Source organism: Corvus brachyrhynchos, unplaced genomic scaffold (assembly GCF_000691975.1).
Source record: "Corvus brachyrhynchos isolate BGI_N302 unplaced genomic scaffold, ASM69197v1 scaffold544, whole genome shotgun sequence".
NCBI classification, from domain to species: Eukaryota; Metazoa; Chordata; class Aves; order Passeriformes; family Corvidae; genus Corvus; species Corvus brachyrhynchos.
The window spans coordinates 2,068,308-2,087,275 of record NW_008238325.1 but is presented as its reverse complement, the minus strand read 5'-3'; the positions used below and the strand labels follow the sequence as shown (position 1 = coordinate 2,087,275).

The window sequence follows — 18,968 nt, the reverse complement described above, 5'->3', positions numbered from 1 at the left end:
TTAAAAATTTGGGGTTTAGAACACAGGCATTGAAAATGCATCAGTGTGTCAAAACCCGTGGACTTTACAGTTGGACCAATAAATATTTCACAGCCTGGACCAGGAACAGTATCCAGGGAAATGCCTCTAAATCAGCCATGGAATGAGAAGAATAATTAAGCAATATTTACTTGCAGTTAGATCCAAGCACCTTTTTTTTTTATGCTGAGATTCATTAAATTCCCGGATTCCCTCGTAGTCCCTGAATATATTAACCACGGGAATTCTCCAGCAGCTCATTAAGGGCCCCAAATGCTGTGGATCCCACTGGAATTGGTTATTCCTTACCTTGCACTGGAAATCTTTCCATGCACATCCCTTGGGCCCAGCTCCCACACGGAGCAGACCATGGCCAAAGCCACTTCCCGTGAATTCCAGGGGATTTATAGCGGAGAAAATTCTTTTGGGGACGTTGGGCTTTATGAATTAACCAGGTAGGACTGAAGGGGGAATTTCCCAGCAGCAAAATGAAGTTGCCAGGATGTACAGCTGCATCCAAAGCCATCTCCAGGTGTTTCCATGCCTAAATCCAGCCTTTTCCAAGTGCTTCCACGTGGTTTTACTTTAAAATAATTGAATCATTTAGAACTCTTGAAATGGTACCGTTTGAAAGTAAACTGGTAAATGACTAAAATAACAATTTAAAATTATTAAAATAACAATTAATAAAATTCCATTCCAATGCACAAGTGCTTTTATCTGGTGCTGAAATGGGGAATTCTCTGTTTTCATCCAGACTGGGAATCCAAGGCTTGGAAGTGGTGAATGCTGGGAAAGCTGGGATGGGGTCTCTGCTGCCTGGGCCCATCGTGTCCTATCAGGGAAGGTGAGGTTCCTATGGAGCCCCTGACCCCTCAATCCCATGGAAAACCTGGAGATGGGATCTCCATCTTATCCTAGAGTCATGGAATGGTTTGGGGTGGAAGGAACCTTAAATCCCATCCCCTGCTGTTGGGGACACCTCCCACTGTCCCAGGCTGCTCCAAGCCCCAATGTCCAGCCTGGCCTTGGGCACTGCCAGGGATCCAGGGGCAGCCCCAGCTGCTCTGGGCACCCTGTGCCAGGGCCTGCCCACCCTCCCAGGGAGGAATTCCTTCCCCTTACCCCGTGTAAATCCCACCTCCACACACATGTGCGGCTCCCTGGTCTGCAGTTCCCTGGGTTTTCCTTTCTTCCCATTTTAAGAGCAGGAACGATGTTTTCCCATCTTTGTGACTTCTGGAAAACTCCATTTTAGGCTTCAAATTGCAAAGAATCCGAGGTTCCTACAAGGCCCCCAAGGAGCCACACCCAGGATTCCATTTTCTCTTGGATAAATCCATCTGGAAGCAGCTGAGTGTGGGCAGGATGAGACAACTCCAGCTTAGTCCCATATTTGAGCAAGGCTGTTCAATAACTGCATTCTTAAACATCTGGGAGTCTGTTCCTTGAAATCCGAGGGAGGCTGGGGGAGCCATCCGGGAGCTTTTGTTCAGCTGGAGCATCCAGGAGTGGGAATCCCAAACAGAGCCAGCTCTGAGAGATTGATGGAATTCTCCAGCAAGAGTTTCCACGCTAATGAGCTCCCCAGGGAGGGTGGGCTGGAGCAGAGGGAGCCAGCTCGGCTCTTCCTTCCCATTGGCATTCCGGGAGTGCAGAGCTCCAGATCCCGAGCCAGAGCTGATGTCCATAAATGATTAACCTGCTGTTTATAGGGGCCGGTTTTCCCGTGAGTCTGGTCAGCCTTGCAGGGCTCAGAAAATCAGGTTTTAATGCCAGACTCCTCACTAGGCCCAATTTTAGTCCAAAGCCTTGAACAACCCAGCACCTGGGCTTGGTTTGGTGACGGTGGCATGGTGCAACACCCACAGCACGTCCTGACGGAGCACAAGGAGCTTAGGCCTGGCCTAAGGACACACAAGGACTGGCTTAAAACCCCTTTGATAGGGGACAGATGTGCCCTGGGCGTGGCTCAGGCGGAGCTTCAGGTGTGCTCTGGAGAACAGGGGCAGGATGGGACCAGGAGTTGGGAATGTTGAGGAGCATCATGGTCTGGCTGGAGCACTGCATTCCAGAGGGCCATCCTGCCCCAGAGGGACCACCCTGTTCCAGATGGATCCCCTTGCTCCAGAGGGACCATCCTGCCCCAGAGGGACCATCCTGTTCTAGATGGATCCCCTCGCTCCAGAGGGACCATCCTGCCCCAAAGGGACCATCCTCTTTTATCTGGATCACCCCACCCTGACCAGACCCCGAGGGCCGAATCACCACAGCTCCTAACACACAGCAAATGCATGGTTAAACCCAGCAGATGGGAATTGCTCCTCTGGAAAAATCTGGGTTAACCATCCGTGCTGAAATTCCACGTTGGGATGTGTGGGGCTGGCTGGGTAATGGGTGCAGCTCCGAGATCACACTGCAATCTCAGATCCCACTAATTAGTAGGGTGAGAAAAATTACCCCGATAGCTTTGTTGATTTAATTCCTGATTTAATTCCTGGGTTTAAGGCTGTTTCCAGGAGGGTTCCCAGGCAATTCTGGGAATGCAGGAGGTCCTGGGTTTTGGCTGCCTTAAAATCTTCTGGCTGGGCAGGGAGTGCTCATTATTCAAGAATCCAGTGGGAATTAACAGCTTGGATACAGGAACATGCCCAGATCCTGCTTTCCCAGCCAGAGCTCTTCATGTCCTTCCTGCTCTCCTGAGGAGCAGGAACAGCTCCTCTCCCTCTCCATCTGCTGGCCCAAGGCCATCCGCCAAGTCCTTGCCATGGGATCAACTCCTGGGAGCACAGGGAAGGACAACCCAGGCTCCTGGGAAGAGCAGAGAGGGTTTTCCCACATGGACAAATCAGGGAGAGGGGCTGGAGCTCAGGAGACCAAATAATTCCCTGGAAAACTGGGGTTTGGAGATGTGAGGGAGAACCAAGGGTTGGTTTTTTCCTCCCGGCATCAGATTTGGGAATGAGTAGGAGAATGTGCTGCTCAGTGCTGGAGCCATCAATCTTTCCAGCTTTATTTTGGGCTCAAAAATCAGGAATTTTGGCACACACGTGTGGCTTTGGTGTGGCATCGTGGGACTCCAAACTCCTTTGGAAAAGGCTTGGAGATGTGGTACAGGAGATGAATTTTTCCCTTTTTTCCCCTTGGAGATAATGTGGCAACTTAACTCTGCAGAATCTGTGGGGCCTCCAGGGTGGAGTGAGGCAGTGTGGAGCCTTTGGAAAATCCAGGTTTCCCAGGAATTCTGTTTCATCTCCCTTCAAACAACCCGGGTGTTCGAAGAAATCAGCATCTTCATTTCTGTGAAAGAGCAGCTCTCGGGCTTCCTGTGCTGGAATAGGTGGATGTTCATTCCCTGGATCACACAGTCATGGAATCAAAAAGACTCCAAGAAACTGGTTTTGCTGGAAGTAGAAAGGACAATCATTGTCCTGGTCCCTGAGGGGTTTGGAATGTGCAAAAACCACCCAGGAGCGCAGGGAGGGGTGGAGGGAGAGCAGAGGGTGGCAGAGGCTTCGTTCTGCATCCCATGGAGCTGAGCTGTTCCCGGGAATTAGCTCCTCCTTCCCAGAGCTATAATTAGCCGCCTCTGACTTCCACCGTCCTGCAGTTAATTTTAATTTCCGATAAAAAGTGGATCATAAAAATGGGATCTTTTCCTGGTGCTGCATTATTATCTCACAGATAGAGTCACTCGGCTCATCCGTTGTTCCCAGATATCCAGCGCTCCCTTTCCTAACCAGGAAAATCCACATCTCTTCCATGAGCTCACCCAGCACAGGCTGCAGCTGCCACCTGAGGTCTTGTGGAGTTTTCTTTTGGTGCCAAATCTGTTTGGGATCCCATTTTTGGGAGCAAGCAGCAGCTTTTGTCCATGGGATACCAGGAGGACGTGGATTTTGGGACCCCACCAGCCCACCCTGGAGACAGGAAGGATCCAGCAGCTCCCAGGTCCCAGCTTTGGGCAGTTTAGTTCACCCACTCCAGGTCTAGAGGAACAAAAATCATCAGAAAATTTGGGGCTGGTGTCCAGGTAAAAGCTCAATTCCCTAAGGACCCACACGGTTTTTCCATGGCAAAGCCAAGGGAAAGTCCTCTTCCCTCCCTGCACATGGATTCCTGCCGGAGATGGCTCCTCCCTGGGAAGCAGATGGTGCAGGGTTGCTGTCTGCTTTGCTATTTCTTTCTCCTTCTAAATTGTTTTTGTTTCATCCTGGGAAAAAGGGATTGGGAATAAAGCCTGGTTAACCCCAAATCCTTCTCCCAGAGGGTGTAAAACCGGTGGGGAGGGGACACAGGGGGGCTGCAGCTCTCCCAAAGACCTTTTTTCCTGTCTTTTTCTCCATAAGGAAACGATAAAGATGGGATTTGAGATCTTGATAAGACACTTGGCTCAAGGAGCAGCTCTGCGGTGATCTAATGTGAGGGGAAAATCAAACTCGTGTGTCCCCAGTGTTGTCCAGGCTGGACACACAGATTTTCATGGACATGATTCAGCGTTGGTACAAAACCTGGAAATCAGAACAGGAACCAAAGGCTGAACTGGGAAACCATGGAATCTCAGACTGGTTTGGGTGGGGAGGGACCTTACAGCCCATCCAGGGCCACCCCTGCCGTGGGCAGGGACACCTCCCACTGCCCCAGGCTGCTCCAAGCCCCAGCCTGGCCTGGGACACTGCCAGGCTGCCCCTGGAGCAAAGGAAGGGGAGGGGAGGTGGGTGAGACATTCCCTGAGCTTTCCAGGGACAGGAATCCGGGGGAAGGTGTGGAATCCATGGGAGGGGGTGGAAGGAGATGAGCTTTAAGGTCCCTCCAACCCAAACCAGTCCATGATTCCTTGATAAATGCCCACATTCCCTGATGGGAAATGCAGGTGTGCAGTGCCAGCCAGGGAGGAATTTTGGGCCAATTTCCAGCTTTTCTTTTGGAGCTGGGATGTGGTGGGTTGGCTCCTCAACCACCAGCGGGAACCCTCCTCCTTCCTGGGGCATGGACTTGGCTGCAGCCGAGTGTCAGCAGGATTTTTTTTTCGCAGGAATTGCCCCATGGAGAGGCCGGCCAAGCCTTGGAAGGGGCTCCCAGGGAGCTTTGGAGTGCCCATCCCTGGAGATGCCCAAGGACATGGCACTCGGTGACAAGGTGGGGATGGGGCACAGGTTGGACTCGCTGGCCCTGGAGGGCTTTTCCAACCTCGCTGATCCTGGAATTCTGTCCACGGGGAAGAAATCTGAAATCCTGAGCAGGACCCGTGGTGCTCACCAACCCCAGCCACATTCCCAGAACTGGGATAGCTGGGATTGTGCAGCTCTGGCTCTGCTGAACTTCCATGGGCACATCTGGGCACAGCTGGCGCCTCCTGGCCGCTTCTCCTGCGGGCCTGGAGCTGAGCCTGGAGAGGAACCACCTGTGGGAGCATCGCTGGTGTTAAGGATGGCTCTGCTTCCAAATATCCCAAATATTTTGCTTTTGTCACGAGCTCCTCGGCCTTCCCGGGATTGCTGTGGCACCAAGGAATTCCTGTTTGTCTGCTCCCATGTGATTCCCTTCCCACTGAGGGCTCATTTCCCCACGGGAGGGGAACCAGCACCGAACCCCCCTCCGGTGATTCAGCTTTGTCTGACTCCTCGTTTTCTTCGTGGGCTGAAGGAAGCCCAGCCCAGACCTGCAGGAATCCCCTTCCCAGTTTGGAAAGCTGGAATTGTTTGGAGCTCTGTTTACAGGGACTGAACTCGTAACCTCATTTTCAATAAATAATTACACAATATAAGCAAATAACGATGGAGTAAAAGAGGCTGAATTCACTCATTCGCTGCCAGTTTAAGCCACGCTCTCTGGAGTTTTTTTGGATTTTTAACCCTTTTCATGCCAAAAAAGTGTTGATTTACAAATTTTCCCTGAGCTGACATTCCCTTTGCATAGAGGGCTGGAAAATATCCGAACACATCCCTGAGCCCTGCTGGAGCTGGGGTTCAGGAGGAAGCCCCCAAATTCAATATATCTAAATTATTTATCTTATTAAATTACATTATTACATGTCTTTAAACTATTTTATATTTTAAAACTAAATCTATTTTAAAATATTAAATATATATTCCCTACCAGCATTTAAAACCCCCAAATTTTTGCATTTGCTATAAATTCAGATTTAAACACTTTCCAAGTGATCCTGGTTGTTTTTCTGAGCCTTACAGAGCCTTTTGGCCTATGAAAAGTTGGCAATTATTACTATTTGGGATTATTATTCATTTTCCTTTTATTGCCTGCCAAAGCAGAAATCTTTGCACAAGTTCAGGCTCAGAGCACTTTCACCACGTGCTTGAAATCATCGGAATCACCTCTGGAAAATGGATTTTTGGCAATGCTGGGAAAAACCCCTTAAGGGATTTGTTGGTGTGCCTGAGGAGCATCATAAACCCCAGAGAAGCCTCTTGGATGCAGATTTGGGATTGGAGTTGTGCATAATAAAATTCCCACCGAGGAGCTGATGGAATGGCCTGGCTGGGGTTTGTGCTGGCACCTGGGTCTGTTCATAGAAAATAGGAAATAAAATAGAGAAATCAAAATAAAGATAGGAAATACAATCTAGAAAATAGAATAGATAAAATATAGAATATCTAAAACAGAATCTGTAAAATACAGATTCTGTAAAATATAGAATATCTAAAATACAGAATCTATAAAATATAGAATATCTAAAATAGAATCCTGTAAAATAAAGAATATATAAAATAAAGAATATATAAAATATAGAATATATAAAATATAGTATAAAATATAATATATCTAAAATATAGACTCTATAAATTAGAATCTGTAAAATATAGAATATCTAAAATAGAATCTATAAAATACAGAATCTATAAAATAGAATCTCTGGCAGGGACTCTCTGGCTGATGCGTTTCTGTGTGTGCTGCACACACCCACCCCGCCATTCCCTCTCGGACCCAGCGTCGTTCCTCCCTGGATTCCCTAGAAAACGCTCCTTGCCGGCTCCGAACCCGCCCGTAAATCCAAGTTTCGCTCATTCCCATGGCTGCGCGCCTCGGGATGACAGCGGATCCATCCCCGCGCTGGAGCCGTGCCAGAAGTTTCCCATCTAGCTGGCTGTGGGCTGCTCGCTCCCGCTCTGGCTCTTCCCATTTTTTTCCCCCCTCTCTTTGAGGTTTTCCTGGTGCCTACAGAGTGAGCTCAACTCCGAGGGTTGCAGCTTCCCCGGCTCCTGCCGTTCCACGGGAGCCAGCGCCGGCAGGAGCCGCGTTCCTGCCTCTTTTCCCTGGGAAACTTCGCCATGCGGCTGGTAAGGGATTGCATTCCCTAAAGAATGCCCCGAGCTCCCTCTCGGGCAGCTCTGGGATGGAGCAGCTCCCTCGGGAATGGGGAAGGGATGCCGGGGCTGTGGGGTGCCCGCCGGGACATGGATGATGCTGTGTGTGACTCCCCAGCCGGGGATGCGCGGGCAGATTTCCTCAGGGAATCTGGGATCCAGCAGCACTTTTGCCTCGGGGGAAGGAGCCTGGAGCAAACGCGATGCGATTCCTGCCGTGCTGGAAGTTTATTAAGGGAATTTAAGGCTGGGTTCTGTTGTCGGCTCGGGAAGGAGGGGAGCAGCTCCGGGGGATAACAATTCCAAACAGTGCTTGGAAAAGATGCCTGAGGATTCCCAGGGCTCTGCCGAGCGGTGGCCGGGCTCCGTGGCAGAATTTCCCTGGATTTCACAGCCTTTTTTCTTTCGGCTGTGCAATTCCTGGGGGTGGGGGAAACGTGGCTGGGCGTCCTGGGGGGAACGGCCCGCGGCTCTGAGCCTCGGGATTCCGCAGGGATCTCAGCTCCTGGCGATCCGAGCCCTGGAATAGCCGGCGGATCGATGCAGGGCTGCTGGAGCCGAGAGTTCAGCTGGCTGTCAGCACGGAAAAGCTCCCTGCGCTGCCGGCTCAGCGCTGGATCCCGATGAAGTCATCCCGGGAATGTGCGGGGCCAGTGCGGGCTCTGGCGGCGGGCAGAGGGCTCCGATGATTCCTCCGTGCCGGACTGATTGTTTATTTTCGGCGCTCCTGCCGGAGCAGCTGTAGCAGGGCCGGCTGGATTGGGCATCCAGGCTCTCTCCCAGCACGCTGGAGCTGTGCTTCCCTCGGGAGGAGATTCCACAGGGTGGTTCCTTCCATCCCAAACTCCATCCCCCGCGCACAGGGCACAGACAGCCCACGAGGCTTTTCCAAAGCTCTTTCCAAGGCTATCGGCCAGGATGTGATGGATGGGAGTGACCGTGTACAGACACCAGAGGGTGGAAATGAAACAGGGAGAGACACTCAGAGGCAACACAGGGAAGTGGGAATGGTTCCTCAGGCATTCCAAGGGCAGGGAGCCGACCCTCGGGCGAGGATCCATCCTGCACATCCCGTTCCTCACTGGAGGAGGAGGCTGAACACGTTGGGATTGATGGATCCTGCACGGCTCCGAGTTCCAGAGTGGGTGGCTGGAAATCAGCAAATATTGGATTCCCGTTTCTCCCACGCTGGGATCAATCCCAGCTTCTCTGTTTTCCAGGACAACTTGTCAGACAATGGAAACTCACTGGTTAAACTGCACAGGGGGAAAAAGGCTGCATTGGGAATATCTCACTTACCTGGAGCTGAATAAATTTGGATTGCCTTTGCTGGTTCAAAGTGTTCAGCTTCCCAAAAGGCTGGAGAAGCTCCGCAGGAGTTTTAGAAATAAAATAAATCCAGAAGAATTTCCGTGAGCTGAAGGTGCTGGGATTCACCTCATGCTCCCAGTGCAGCACTGTCAAACCTCTGGAATTGTGTCCAGTTATGCTTTCCCTGAGCATTCCAAAGCACAGACAGAACTGGAATCCTTTCCCTGCTTTAAATCTCTTAAAACTTGGATTTTCTGTCACTTGAGGCTCCTGCAGGTTCCTGCTCAGGCCGTCTGGGGACTCCTGGAATCCCAATAAAACCAGGGAGACTCTTTCTGTGCCCAAAGGCTAAGGCCTGCCTTTGTGTGCAAAAGCCTGCTCCGACCTGAAATACAGGGAGGAGATCAAATGCCAGGGAATGTTGGTACTTCCAGCAATTTCCCTGGATGCCCAAGAAAACACAGGAAGAAATGACAAACTGGTTGGGATGAACCCTCTGGAGGCGAAGGTTTCCTGTTTCAGGGGAGCTGTGGCTCTCAGTGCCCCGATTCCAGCTGGGAAAACTCAGCAAAGCCAATATTCCACATTTCCTACAGCTGGGAAACCTGATTGCAGCATCCTGGAGCAGCGGGATGCAGGTGGGCAGGAGAAGTGGGACACCTCCAGGTGTTGTCCCAGATTTCTGTGCTGTCCTCCAACCACAGGGGCTGGGACCTGAGTTCAAACTCACTTGTTTACAACAGGCTGGAGAGTAAATACAGTAAATACAGTAAAATCAGCCAGAGGAAACATGGAAATATCTCCTGGAACAAGGATCTTGTCTAGGGTTTAACTGGAGTTTGGGCAGCTCTGCTCATCCCGAGTTTTTTCAGGATCTTGATGTGGGGATATTTCCATTTAGCAAGGTCAGAGGCTTTGAAGGGTCTAAAAAGTGGTTTTGAGGAAAAAATGGTGCTGGGAGAACATCCATGAGGAAAAGAAATGCTCAGCTCTTCTCCTTTGTGAGATCTGGAGACTGAGCTGGGAAAATCCCACATTTAAGGGGATGTCCAGGGGGTGGAAACAGAGCTGGTCCCAGACTGGAAACAGGAAAACTGTGGGAAAATGGGAATTTGAGAACCAACCTGACACTGAACTGGGCCAGTGAACCCGACTGCATGATCCAGGCTGAGCTGCTGGGAACAAAGCAGAGAGGAGCTCCCATCCCTCGGGAATGGGTGATGATTTCCCAGGCAGTTCTGATGGATTTAGGAACACCTGGAAGGGAGAGGCTTCAAAGTGCAGGTGGAGATGGGGTTTGACCTCATTGCAGTCAGTCCCCCCCGGGTCAGGAGGGCTCAGAGGAGCCAGTCCCTGGTGCTGAAAGTGAAACATCTGTCATTCCATAAATGGGAAAGGATCAGGAATATAAACCACTCCCCCATGTGAAACTCCAGCTTTCAAAGATGGGAATTACCTGGAATTATTTCTTGGAGTAGACAGGGATCTGATGAATGAGGTGCTAAAGGTGATTATGCTGAATATAGGGAATTTTTCCTGTTGGAGGGCCTTTTTTTGCCATGGGAAATGGTTTTTTATGGTTATTTTGATGCAAAATAAACCCTTCAGGGAGCCAAAGGAAGTTTTACTCCTTGAGCCCTGAAAAAAAGCTGTGCCAAGCTCTGTGCCCAAATATCTCCAGCACATCTTGGACTGGGGACTGGCTTCCTTCTTCTTTTATTGAAAAAAAAATCTCTATTCCTGTTCTGTGGCAAGAGAAATTCCTGGTGGACCTCAGAGTTCTTTCCAGACTCCAACGAGGTGTTTAAGTGGGGCTGTTAAACGGGAAGTGTTTCAAACACCCATAAAATGTGGGTGTTTAATGGGACTGTTGATGCAATTCCAGCATCAGCGATGCTGGGTGGCCAATTTTTGGCTGTGGGAATTACAAGGCATTCCCATAGGCAGGACAGCTTTTCCATAAGAATGTTTTGAGGAGCTCCTTGGGAAAGGTGGATCAATCTGCAAGAAGCTGAAAGACACCTTGAATTTTTTAAGGAATAAACCCAGACCCTTTTGTAGGGTTTTTTCTGTACTAGCTGTGTTTAAGGAATAGAAACACCTTTGTACAATGCTGCAATACAGAAAAGATGGAATTTCCTGCATTTTACAGCTCTGCTCACTCTGAGAATGATCGGGAGTGAGGGAAATCCTTTTGGAGTGACCTTTTCCCCTCTGTTCCCACAAATCCTACCCTACATCGATCCGTGATAACGAGTCCTGGCTCGGGCGTGTTAATTAAGAACACCCTGTTTATCCTTGATGAGCATGAAGCCCGTCAGGGCCTGCCCCCATCTCCTGCAGCCGTTCCTCACATTTCCTGGCACGGATTTTCCCATCCATTCCTGCGGCACCGGGGGCAGCTGGGCCTGATCTTCCTCCTGCCATCCTGGGCGGGTTTGGCTCCCTTGGTTCCCGAAGGCTGCACATCCACATCCCGATATCCAGGCAGGGAATTCGTTTGCACGCCGTGGATGGCTCAGCCACCCCTCAGCCGCTGGCATTTTGTCCCTGCTTTGGAATATTATTTCCATGTATTAAAAAGCAGCTGGAGAATGCTCAGCTTGGTGCCTCTGAAAACAACGGAGAGCAGCTGCTTTCGGAAAGGCACAGACGAGGGTCTTTTATTAATAATTAATTTCCTGGTAATCCTGTGAATTCCTTCAATTATCAAGTATTTAAAGTGGGTTTTGTGTGCTAATAACTGAATGAATGAGAAGTGTGGGGCGTTTCTCCAGGTGCCTGAATTTCAGGCTGATTTTAAATCCTCTCCCGTCTTGTTCTCCCTCTCCACAAAACATCCCGAGCTTTTATCCCATCCCTTTCCCTCTTTCCATGAGGAATCCGATGATTCCTGATGATGCCTGATGGGAGTTTTCCATCGGACGGTGACGTTGTTGTGGTGGTCATCGATCGGAATCCTGATGGAAAATGTCCACTTGCAAAGGGGGAGGTGCCGAAGGAATCTGGGAATGCTGGTGGGGTTCAAGCTCAGCCTAAAGGGGGGAAGGTGTCTGTGTAAGCCCCTCTCAGGTCTATTTTAGGTCAGCGTTTCAGCAGCTGCTTTGTGTCAGACTCCTCATCCCAAAGTTCTCCCAAAACTGGGATCAGCCTAAAAATAAAGACCCAAACTGGGTGAAATTAAAATTAAACCAGAGTGTTCAAACTGCGATACATCCCAGCAAAACGAGCCTGAATTATCCATTTACATCTGCCCATGGAAAATGATCCTTATAATTCAGAGTGGGCACAAAGCACAACTCATTGTAAAGGGATTGTGACTTGGGGCAAACTCATCTTCCATGGAAAAAGGGAAAGCGAGGGAATCTCTCCCTCAGCACAGGAGACAGCAGCAAATGGATGTCACTGGAGCAGGGAACTTCATGGTGCTGTGCAAATTAAAAGCTCCTTTCTCCTCAGGTTTAGGATTTGAAGGAAGGATCCTGAGCGTTGTAATTAAAAGTGGAGCAGAGGCCTGAGGGTGATGGATGGGATGATTTTTTTCCGGGGTTTTTCCCTGGCGGAAAGTCGATGGGAATTCACCATCGGGACAGAGCAAACACATCCACACTGGGCTGGGGGAGGGAGTTGCACTGGGAGCAGCCTGTGAATGTGAATATTCCAGTGCAAATTTTCATTGAAAATAAGGCCTTAATTGTGGGAATTTCACAGTCACTTCATGAGGGCATGGATGTGCTCCCTCCCTGGGGATGAAGTGGCCTCAGGCTTGTGGGGCCCGTCCCAACCCCACAAATAACAGAATTAAGGAACTCAGCAGGTGACGTTCCTAAACACGAGTTCTGACAGCGGAAATGGGGCTCAGGGAGCCCAAAGCAGCGGCAGAATGAACGCTCCTCTGACGGGGAGAGAGGGCTGCAAATGCTTGGTGCAGAAATTAGAAGGCATTAATTGACATGTAAGAGGCAGAAATGTTTGAAGACATGGGCTTGCTCGGAGTGCTGACAGACAAAAGCAGCACTTTTGGAGTTTATTGCTGTTTTCAGCCTCCCAGCTGGCTGCAGACTGTAGGGTTTGGGTCCATTGTGCCTCTCCCGGTGCCAAATGAACAAAGGAATGCTCAGTCTTGGCCAGCCCCAGTGCAGTGCACGTGCCAAGGATGGGAACGGCTCCGCCGTGCCACCAAATTGCTGGGAGCAAGGCAAGATGTGGGGAATGTGTGTGTTTTAGTTGGATTATTTTGGGATTCAGGCTCCTGTTCTGGGGCTGTCAGAGGGATCTGTTTGCATTCCGTGTTTGCCAGCACATTTCTGCTCTGAGTCTTTCACCTCTCAGTTGTTCCCGGGGAATATTTCGGGGCAGAAATTCATGTTTGGTCTAAACTGGAGCCTCTGGAAGGGGAATAATCCATGTTTGGCAGGAGGCTCCTGTTTGGAGGGGTTGCATGGACACAGGTGTCAGATCAGTGAGTGCTGTGGATCCCGAAGAGGTGATTCCTGCTCTCAGCCCGGCTTCTGGGATGGGGAGGTCAGGAAAAAAGAGATTCACTTTGACCATGGATTTGTTTCAACCTTCTTGGAACACCCCCAAAGTTGTATTTGTCCTTGTGGGAAAACCCCACTGTGTCACCAGGAGCTCTCCTTGACCTTCTCACCCTGGAGCAGCCAGTGAGCTGCTGGAGTTCCCTGGAATGGTGCTGTTTGGGGCACATTCCACCGGGAATTATTATTTCCATGAGGAAATATTTCTGATTTCAGCCCTTCCCCCTGCCCTGTGCCGTGGCTGAGCCTGGGTTTTCCAGAGACACCTGCAACTCCCGGGCACTGCCCGGCCCTGGCTGTGAGGAGCTGGAAATCAAAGCCCGCGGTGTGTTGTGCTGTAATTTATGCCAGGAAGCAGATTTAAATTATGCAAATTGCTGTCTGCACTGGATCTGCCATCTGGAAAAAGTTCTGCGTGCAAAAATCTGTCGGGGCAAGGCGAGGGATGAGGGATCATTGGGAAGGGAGGAGAGCTGATGGAATAAAAACAAGCTGCTGCTGGAAAATTGATTCCCGTGCTCCAGCCCAGTGGCAAAGCTGCTGTTCCACAGGAGCCAGATCAACATAGTAGGGATAAAATAATTGTTTAAAGCTGCTTTGCAGCTGGAAGAATTCCTTGTTATCCAGGAGAGATAAAATGCAGGTTAGGCAGGAAAGGAGGAGCCCAAGGGAAGGGTGGCACTTCCAGAGCTGGAGGTGGGCAGGGGTCAGCGATGAAAGGGAGGAGCTGACAGAGGAGACGTGGCCTGGAAATTTTGGGGCACAGGATAATCCTGGAGCCATCCGATGTGGAATATTCCTGTAATAAATGGGAATTGGAGAGGTTGAAGGATGCAGGATTTGCTGCCTCTCTAGTGATGGATATCAGGGAGAGGTTCTTCCCCCAGAGGGTGCCGGGCACTGCCCAGGCTCCCCAGGGAATGGGCACGGCCCCGAGGCTGCCAGAGCTCCAGGAGCATTGGGAAGGTGCTGCCAGGGATGCCCAGGGTGGGATTTGGGGTGTCTGTGCAGGGCGAGGGTCTGGACTGGGTGATCCTTGGGGCTCAGGAGATCCCAGGATTCTTTATGATCTGTCAGAGCAGACTTGTGTGACTCCTTCTCTCCCAGAGCCAGAGCTTCTGTGGCAGGAGGAATGGACACCTCGGAGTTGCATCACCTCCTGGGGTGAGTTTTCTGGGCAATCCCTCCCTTTATGAGCAAGGATTGCCTTCCCTTGTGTCCCCAGGATGTCCCCAGGTAAAACTCTGCAGAGCCCTCTCCAGAAATCAGCGCTGGTGGGGCCAAGGACTTGTGGAACTCCTTGGAAAGGCAGAGGTTGCTTCTTGACACCCTCACAAATAGAAAGCCTCTTGGCTTTCCAGTGCCCACCCAGCCCTTTCTGCGCCCCTCGGTTCGGGGCAGCAGCGGCGCCGTGTCCCCGTCAGCAGAGCAGTGATTACAGAAAGCTCAGCCAGACCTTGTCCTCTGCTCCTGCAGAGGATCCTGAGCACGGTGACGGGGCTGTGGAGAGGCCCCTCGCTGCCTGCACTCCCGTTAACTCCACAGGCACGGCGCTAATTTGGAAAAACAACAGTCGGAGGCTGCCGGGGATGCTCCGTAAAAACCCTGCCAGCGCCTGCTGCAGTGCAGACGGGAAACAAATGGTTCCCATTTAAACTTGGCACGCTGTAACCCCGCTGAGCTGACTTCCCAGGATAAACTGCTGCCGTGGAATTGTATTCCCCCAAGCAGCCCGAGGCCCTGTTTAAAAAGCACCACACGACCTCGAGTGTTCCTAATTATTTGTGTGATGAAGGGAGAAACACTTCAGGGCTGGTTTATTTTTGCTCACCATCCTCATCGCTATGCTGGGAGTGCTTTGCCTCTTTCCAGTGAGCTGTTCTGGTCGATGGGATATTGGGAAGGAATTCTTCCCTGGGAGGGTGGGGAGGGGCTGGGATGGAATTCCCAGAGCAGCTGTGGCTGCCCCTGGATCCCTGGAAGTGTCCCAGGCCAGGCTGGACATTGGGGCTGGAGCAGCCTGGGACAGTGGGAGATGTTCTGGGTGGAATTGGATGGGCCTTAGGACCCCTTCCAACCCAAAAAATCCCGGGATTCTCCAGCAGGAGAGCTTGGCTCTCAGGAGTTCCTTGGATTGGCATGGCACAGCTTTGCAGTCCTGGTGCCTTGGAGATTTTTCTTGGCTTCGTCTGTCCATAGAAATGGATTTTCCAACAGGGAAGTGCTCACTGAACCAAGGACCCACTTGGTTTTTCTGGGCTTAATCCCTAAATTTAGGGCTGGTGTTTTGTGGGGGTTTTAATGCTTTACCTGGGGTGGGGAACCATGTGCTTCAAATTCCCCCATCCCACAGCTCTGTGGCCCACCGGAGAGCCTGGCACAGGGATGGAAGGGATGGAATTCCTCCCCATGGCAGGAACATGCCCAGAGCACCCAGCAGCCAAAGCATCTCTGCACCACTTGCAGCACTGAGCGCTGCCCGGCTCGCAGACATCACAGAGCATCACCCCCAACCTCTCCTTCCCACGGCCAAAGCTGAATTCCCTGGAAAGCCTTTCCTGTGGGAGCCGTGATGTGACCTTTACCAGCTCCAGCAGTCCCTGACAGCGGGAGCAGGAGAACACCCAGCACCAACATTTGTATTTCTTTAAGCCTGAACTCCACACCGTGACAGGTCCCTCCCGTGAATGCTGCAGCTGCTAGCGGTCCAAGCCCAGCGTTAAAGCGGCATCTCCAACAGAACATTTCCAGAACATTTCCTTCCAGCTCCCCCTCACCCCTCCACACACACAGAATCCACAGGGATGCGACTCCTCGTGCCCGTTTGACCTTTTCTGCAGCTTTTCAGTGGATAAAGTTCGCTCCCGTGGCCTCGGTGCAGCTCGGCAGTGGTTGTGTGTTGTTTCAGTGGTGTTCCTGACATTCCTGTAGCATCAAACCTGGCAAAAATGGGGTGCTTCACTCCCAGGCTCGGCCATGAATGTTCTTTGGTGTCACAGTGAACTTTGAAAATGAAAAGGTGTTCTAAAAGCAGCTGGGAAAGAAGAGATTTAATCAGTGAGACTCTGCCGCCAGGGAGCCCAAGGGCTCTGCCTTGCTTTTGGATGACAGGAAAGTTCAAAGCCCTGGTGAATGGAGTTTCTGTCCTTTCTGCCCCTTGGATGGAGGGAGGATCCAGGCATTCCAAAGGAAGGGTGTTGCTGTTGCTCTTTCTGACGCTTGAATTCAGTTTTGGTCTTGGAAACCCAAAGCAGAGGCTCCTTCACAGCAGAGACTGCAGGAGAGCAGTGAGGGAAGGGGGATTCTCATCACATCTGGGGGCCCTTTGGCTCTGAATAATTATGCAGCATTTTGGTTTTGTTTGGAGACAGGTCCTGGAAGGGCAACAAAGCTGGGGAAGGGTCTGGAGAGTAAATCCTGGGAGGAGCAGCTGGGAAAGGGGCTCAGGCTGGAGCAAAGGAGCTCAGGGGGGCCCTTGTGGCTCTGCACAAGTCCCTGACAGGAGGGGGCAGCCGGGGGGGTCGGGCTCTGCTCGCAGGGAACAGGGACAAAAGCTGTTTGATGTTTAATGGTGCAATTCACTCATGTGGAAGAAATTCTTCATCAGGAGGAATTTCCCCATGGAAAGGGAGGTCAGGCCTTGGCAGGGGCTGCCCAGGGAGGTTTGGAGTCAAAGGAACACCTGGAGGTGGCACTCAGGGCTCTGGGCTGTGGACAAGGCAGGGATCAGTCACAGGTTGGACTCGACGGTACCGGAGGTCTCTCCCAACCTCAGTGATCCTGGGATTCTATTCTGTGGCTATAAAAGATGGATATGGAGCTCCAGAGCAAGGCTGAGCCATTATTTTTTATTGGACCTAAGTGAGGGCCAGCCCTGCTGATCCTACCCTTGAAGCTGATGCAGTTCCACCCCCCTGCCGTGGCCAGCGCCTCCTTTCATTATCCCAGGTTGTGTTTGTGAACGCTGGGATTTGATTTGGTTTTTTGTCTGATCTTGTGATGTCTGGGAGTTGAGACCTTTAATTTCCTGTCCTGGTGGATGTGCCTTGGCAACGCTCCCGGGGATGTGTCTGCAGGAAACCAGGACTGAGAAAAGGCCCCTTCCCTCTGGAAAGATGCACCAAAAACCAGGCAGGGCAGAATGAGCAACCCAGCCAAGCCAGTATCACTTAATGCAGTTCATTGTGAGCTGACCCCATCTGACTGAGTTAACTGAGGATGCTGCAAGTCCTGGGGTCACCTGCACATTTCCCAGCAAGGAAATTCAGTGGAGCAGGACCAGCTGCTGCAGAAAACCAGGATTTTGGCTCTGTGATTGAAGAATCCAACTTCCCTGGGAAGGCTCAGCTGGGATTATTTGCTCTTAGGCTCTCAGCTGAGCAGCAGCAAGAGCAGTTTTCTCTCTCAGGAACTCATTAAAAAACTTGAAATAAGTTTATTTTGGTCAGAATGGGGACTCCCACAGAGCCAGGAGGGTTTTAATCATCATTTTATTATTATTTTATCCATATTTACATAAATGAGTGGCCCCGTGGCAGGTTTCACTTAGAGAGTATTCCAGAAAAATAAGAGTTGAGGCTGGGAGCTGTGCTGCTGCCTGGGTAGAAAAGCTGGGAGGAATCAAAGCTTTTCCAGCTTTTCAGGATGGAGCAGCCACTGAAATCAGAAGGAAGAAAAACTGGATGAGGTATGGAACGAGTTCTCCTGGCAGCTCCTGTGAGCTGAGGGGCAGGATTAGGGAGAGCTGGAGATTTTAGTCTGATTCACTCCTCCTGCCTCTTGTTCTTCAGAGCAGCGACTGCAAATTCCAAACCAAAGTGCTCCAGAGACAATTCCATTTCCACTGCCCCTTAAACATGGGGATATTTCTTTACTAGCTGAACACTAACGAGGCTGATGGGAATGTGGGGGGTTTGTGGCTGAGCTCAGGGAGATTAATTAATGGGATCTCCATTAGTGCCATGCCTGGGGTGATCTCTGGAAATAAAGCCCCACCAACCTATTTTTTTCCAAAGTGCTGTTGAAAAATATCCAGGAGTTTATCTGGAATTCAGAAATCCAGCTCTGCCCCAACATCCCTGCGCTGGAGCCACAGTTCCATGGATTTTCCATAGAAGTAGCCCCAGCAATGCTTATCCAGGAGTTGTCTGGGGAGCAAACTCGCAGTGTCAGAACAAGACCAATCCCCCTCTGTGTTTTCCCTAACAAAAGGGAAGAACACTAAATAATTAACGTCAACAAATGAAAACTAATTTGCCAGTTTTTAATTTTCCCCCCATTGAGCGATCCCTGTTAATGAATAATTTACCAGGCAGAGATGAATATGAAATGAAAGGATTTCTCTGGGGTCTGCTGTGTTCTCTGAACATCTGAGCTGACTGTTTGGATATCCAGATATATATATATTTTTTTAAAGGGTAAAAAATAACCCCAGAGAAAACAGCATTCAGCAGCAACCAGGCAGGAATAAAAAGAGCTGCAGCCTCCAGAGGCTTTCCCATTTCCTTCTAGACCCGAGATCATTTGTCTGAGGCTGGTTTTGAATTATTCATACCAAGTGTAGCTCTTTGCTTTCCCAGACTGAATGTGACCAGGTTCCATCTCAGGCTTTCCCGTGCTGCTTCTTCTGTTGGCATTTCGGGTTTTCCTGGGACGCCTTTTGATGCCTCAGGAGGCCACCTAAAACCAGAGACTAGACAGGAGTAAAGGGAGGTATTTATTTGAAAGGCCTTCAAAGGTACCCCTGGGGAGCCAGAGGCCACTGCAGAGAGGGACC

General features: G+C 50.6%; 1 protein-coding gene across 1 annotated transcript in view; it reads left to right on the top strand.

Moving 5' to 3' along the window:
• The first annotated feature begins 6,985 nt into the window (after positions 1–6,985).
• Positions 6,986–18,968, top strand: part of IQCJ (IQ motif containing J) — a 19,577-nt gene continuing 7,594 nt past the window's right edge. The window contains exon 1 of the mRNA XM_017734360.1: positions 6,986–7,316. Coding sequence (XP_017589849.1) covers positions 7,308–7,316 — 9 coding nt within the window. The 5' untranslated portion in view covers positions 6,986–7,307. The remainder of the gene's footprint in view (positions 7,317–18,968) is intronic.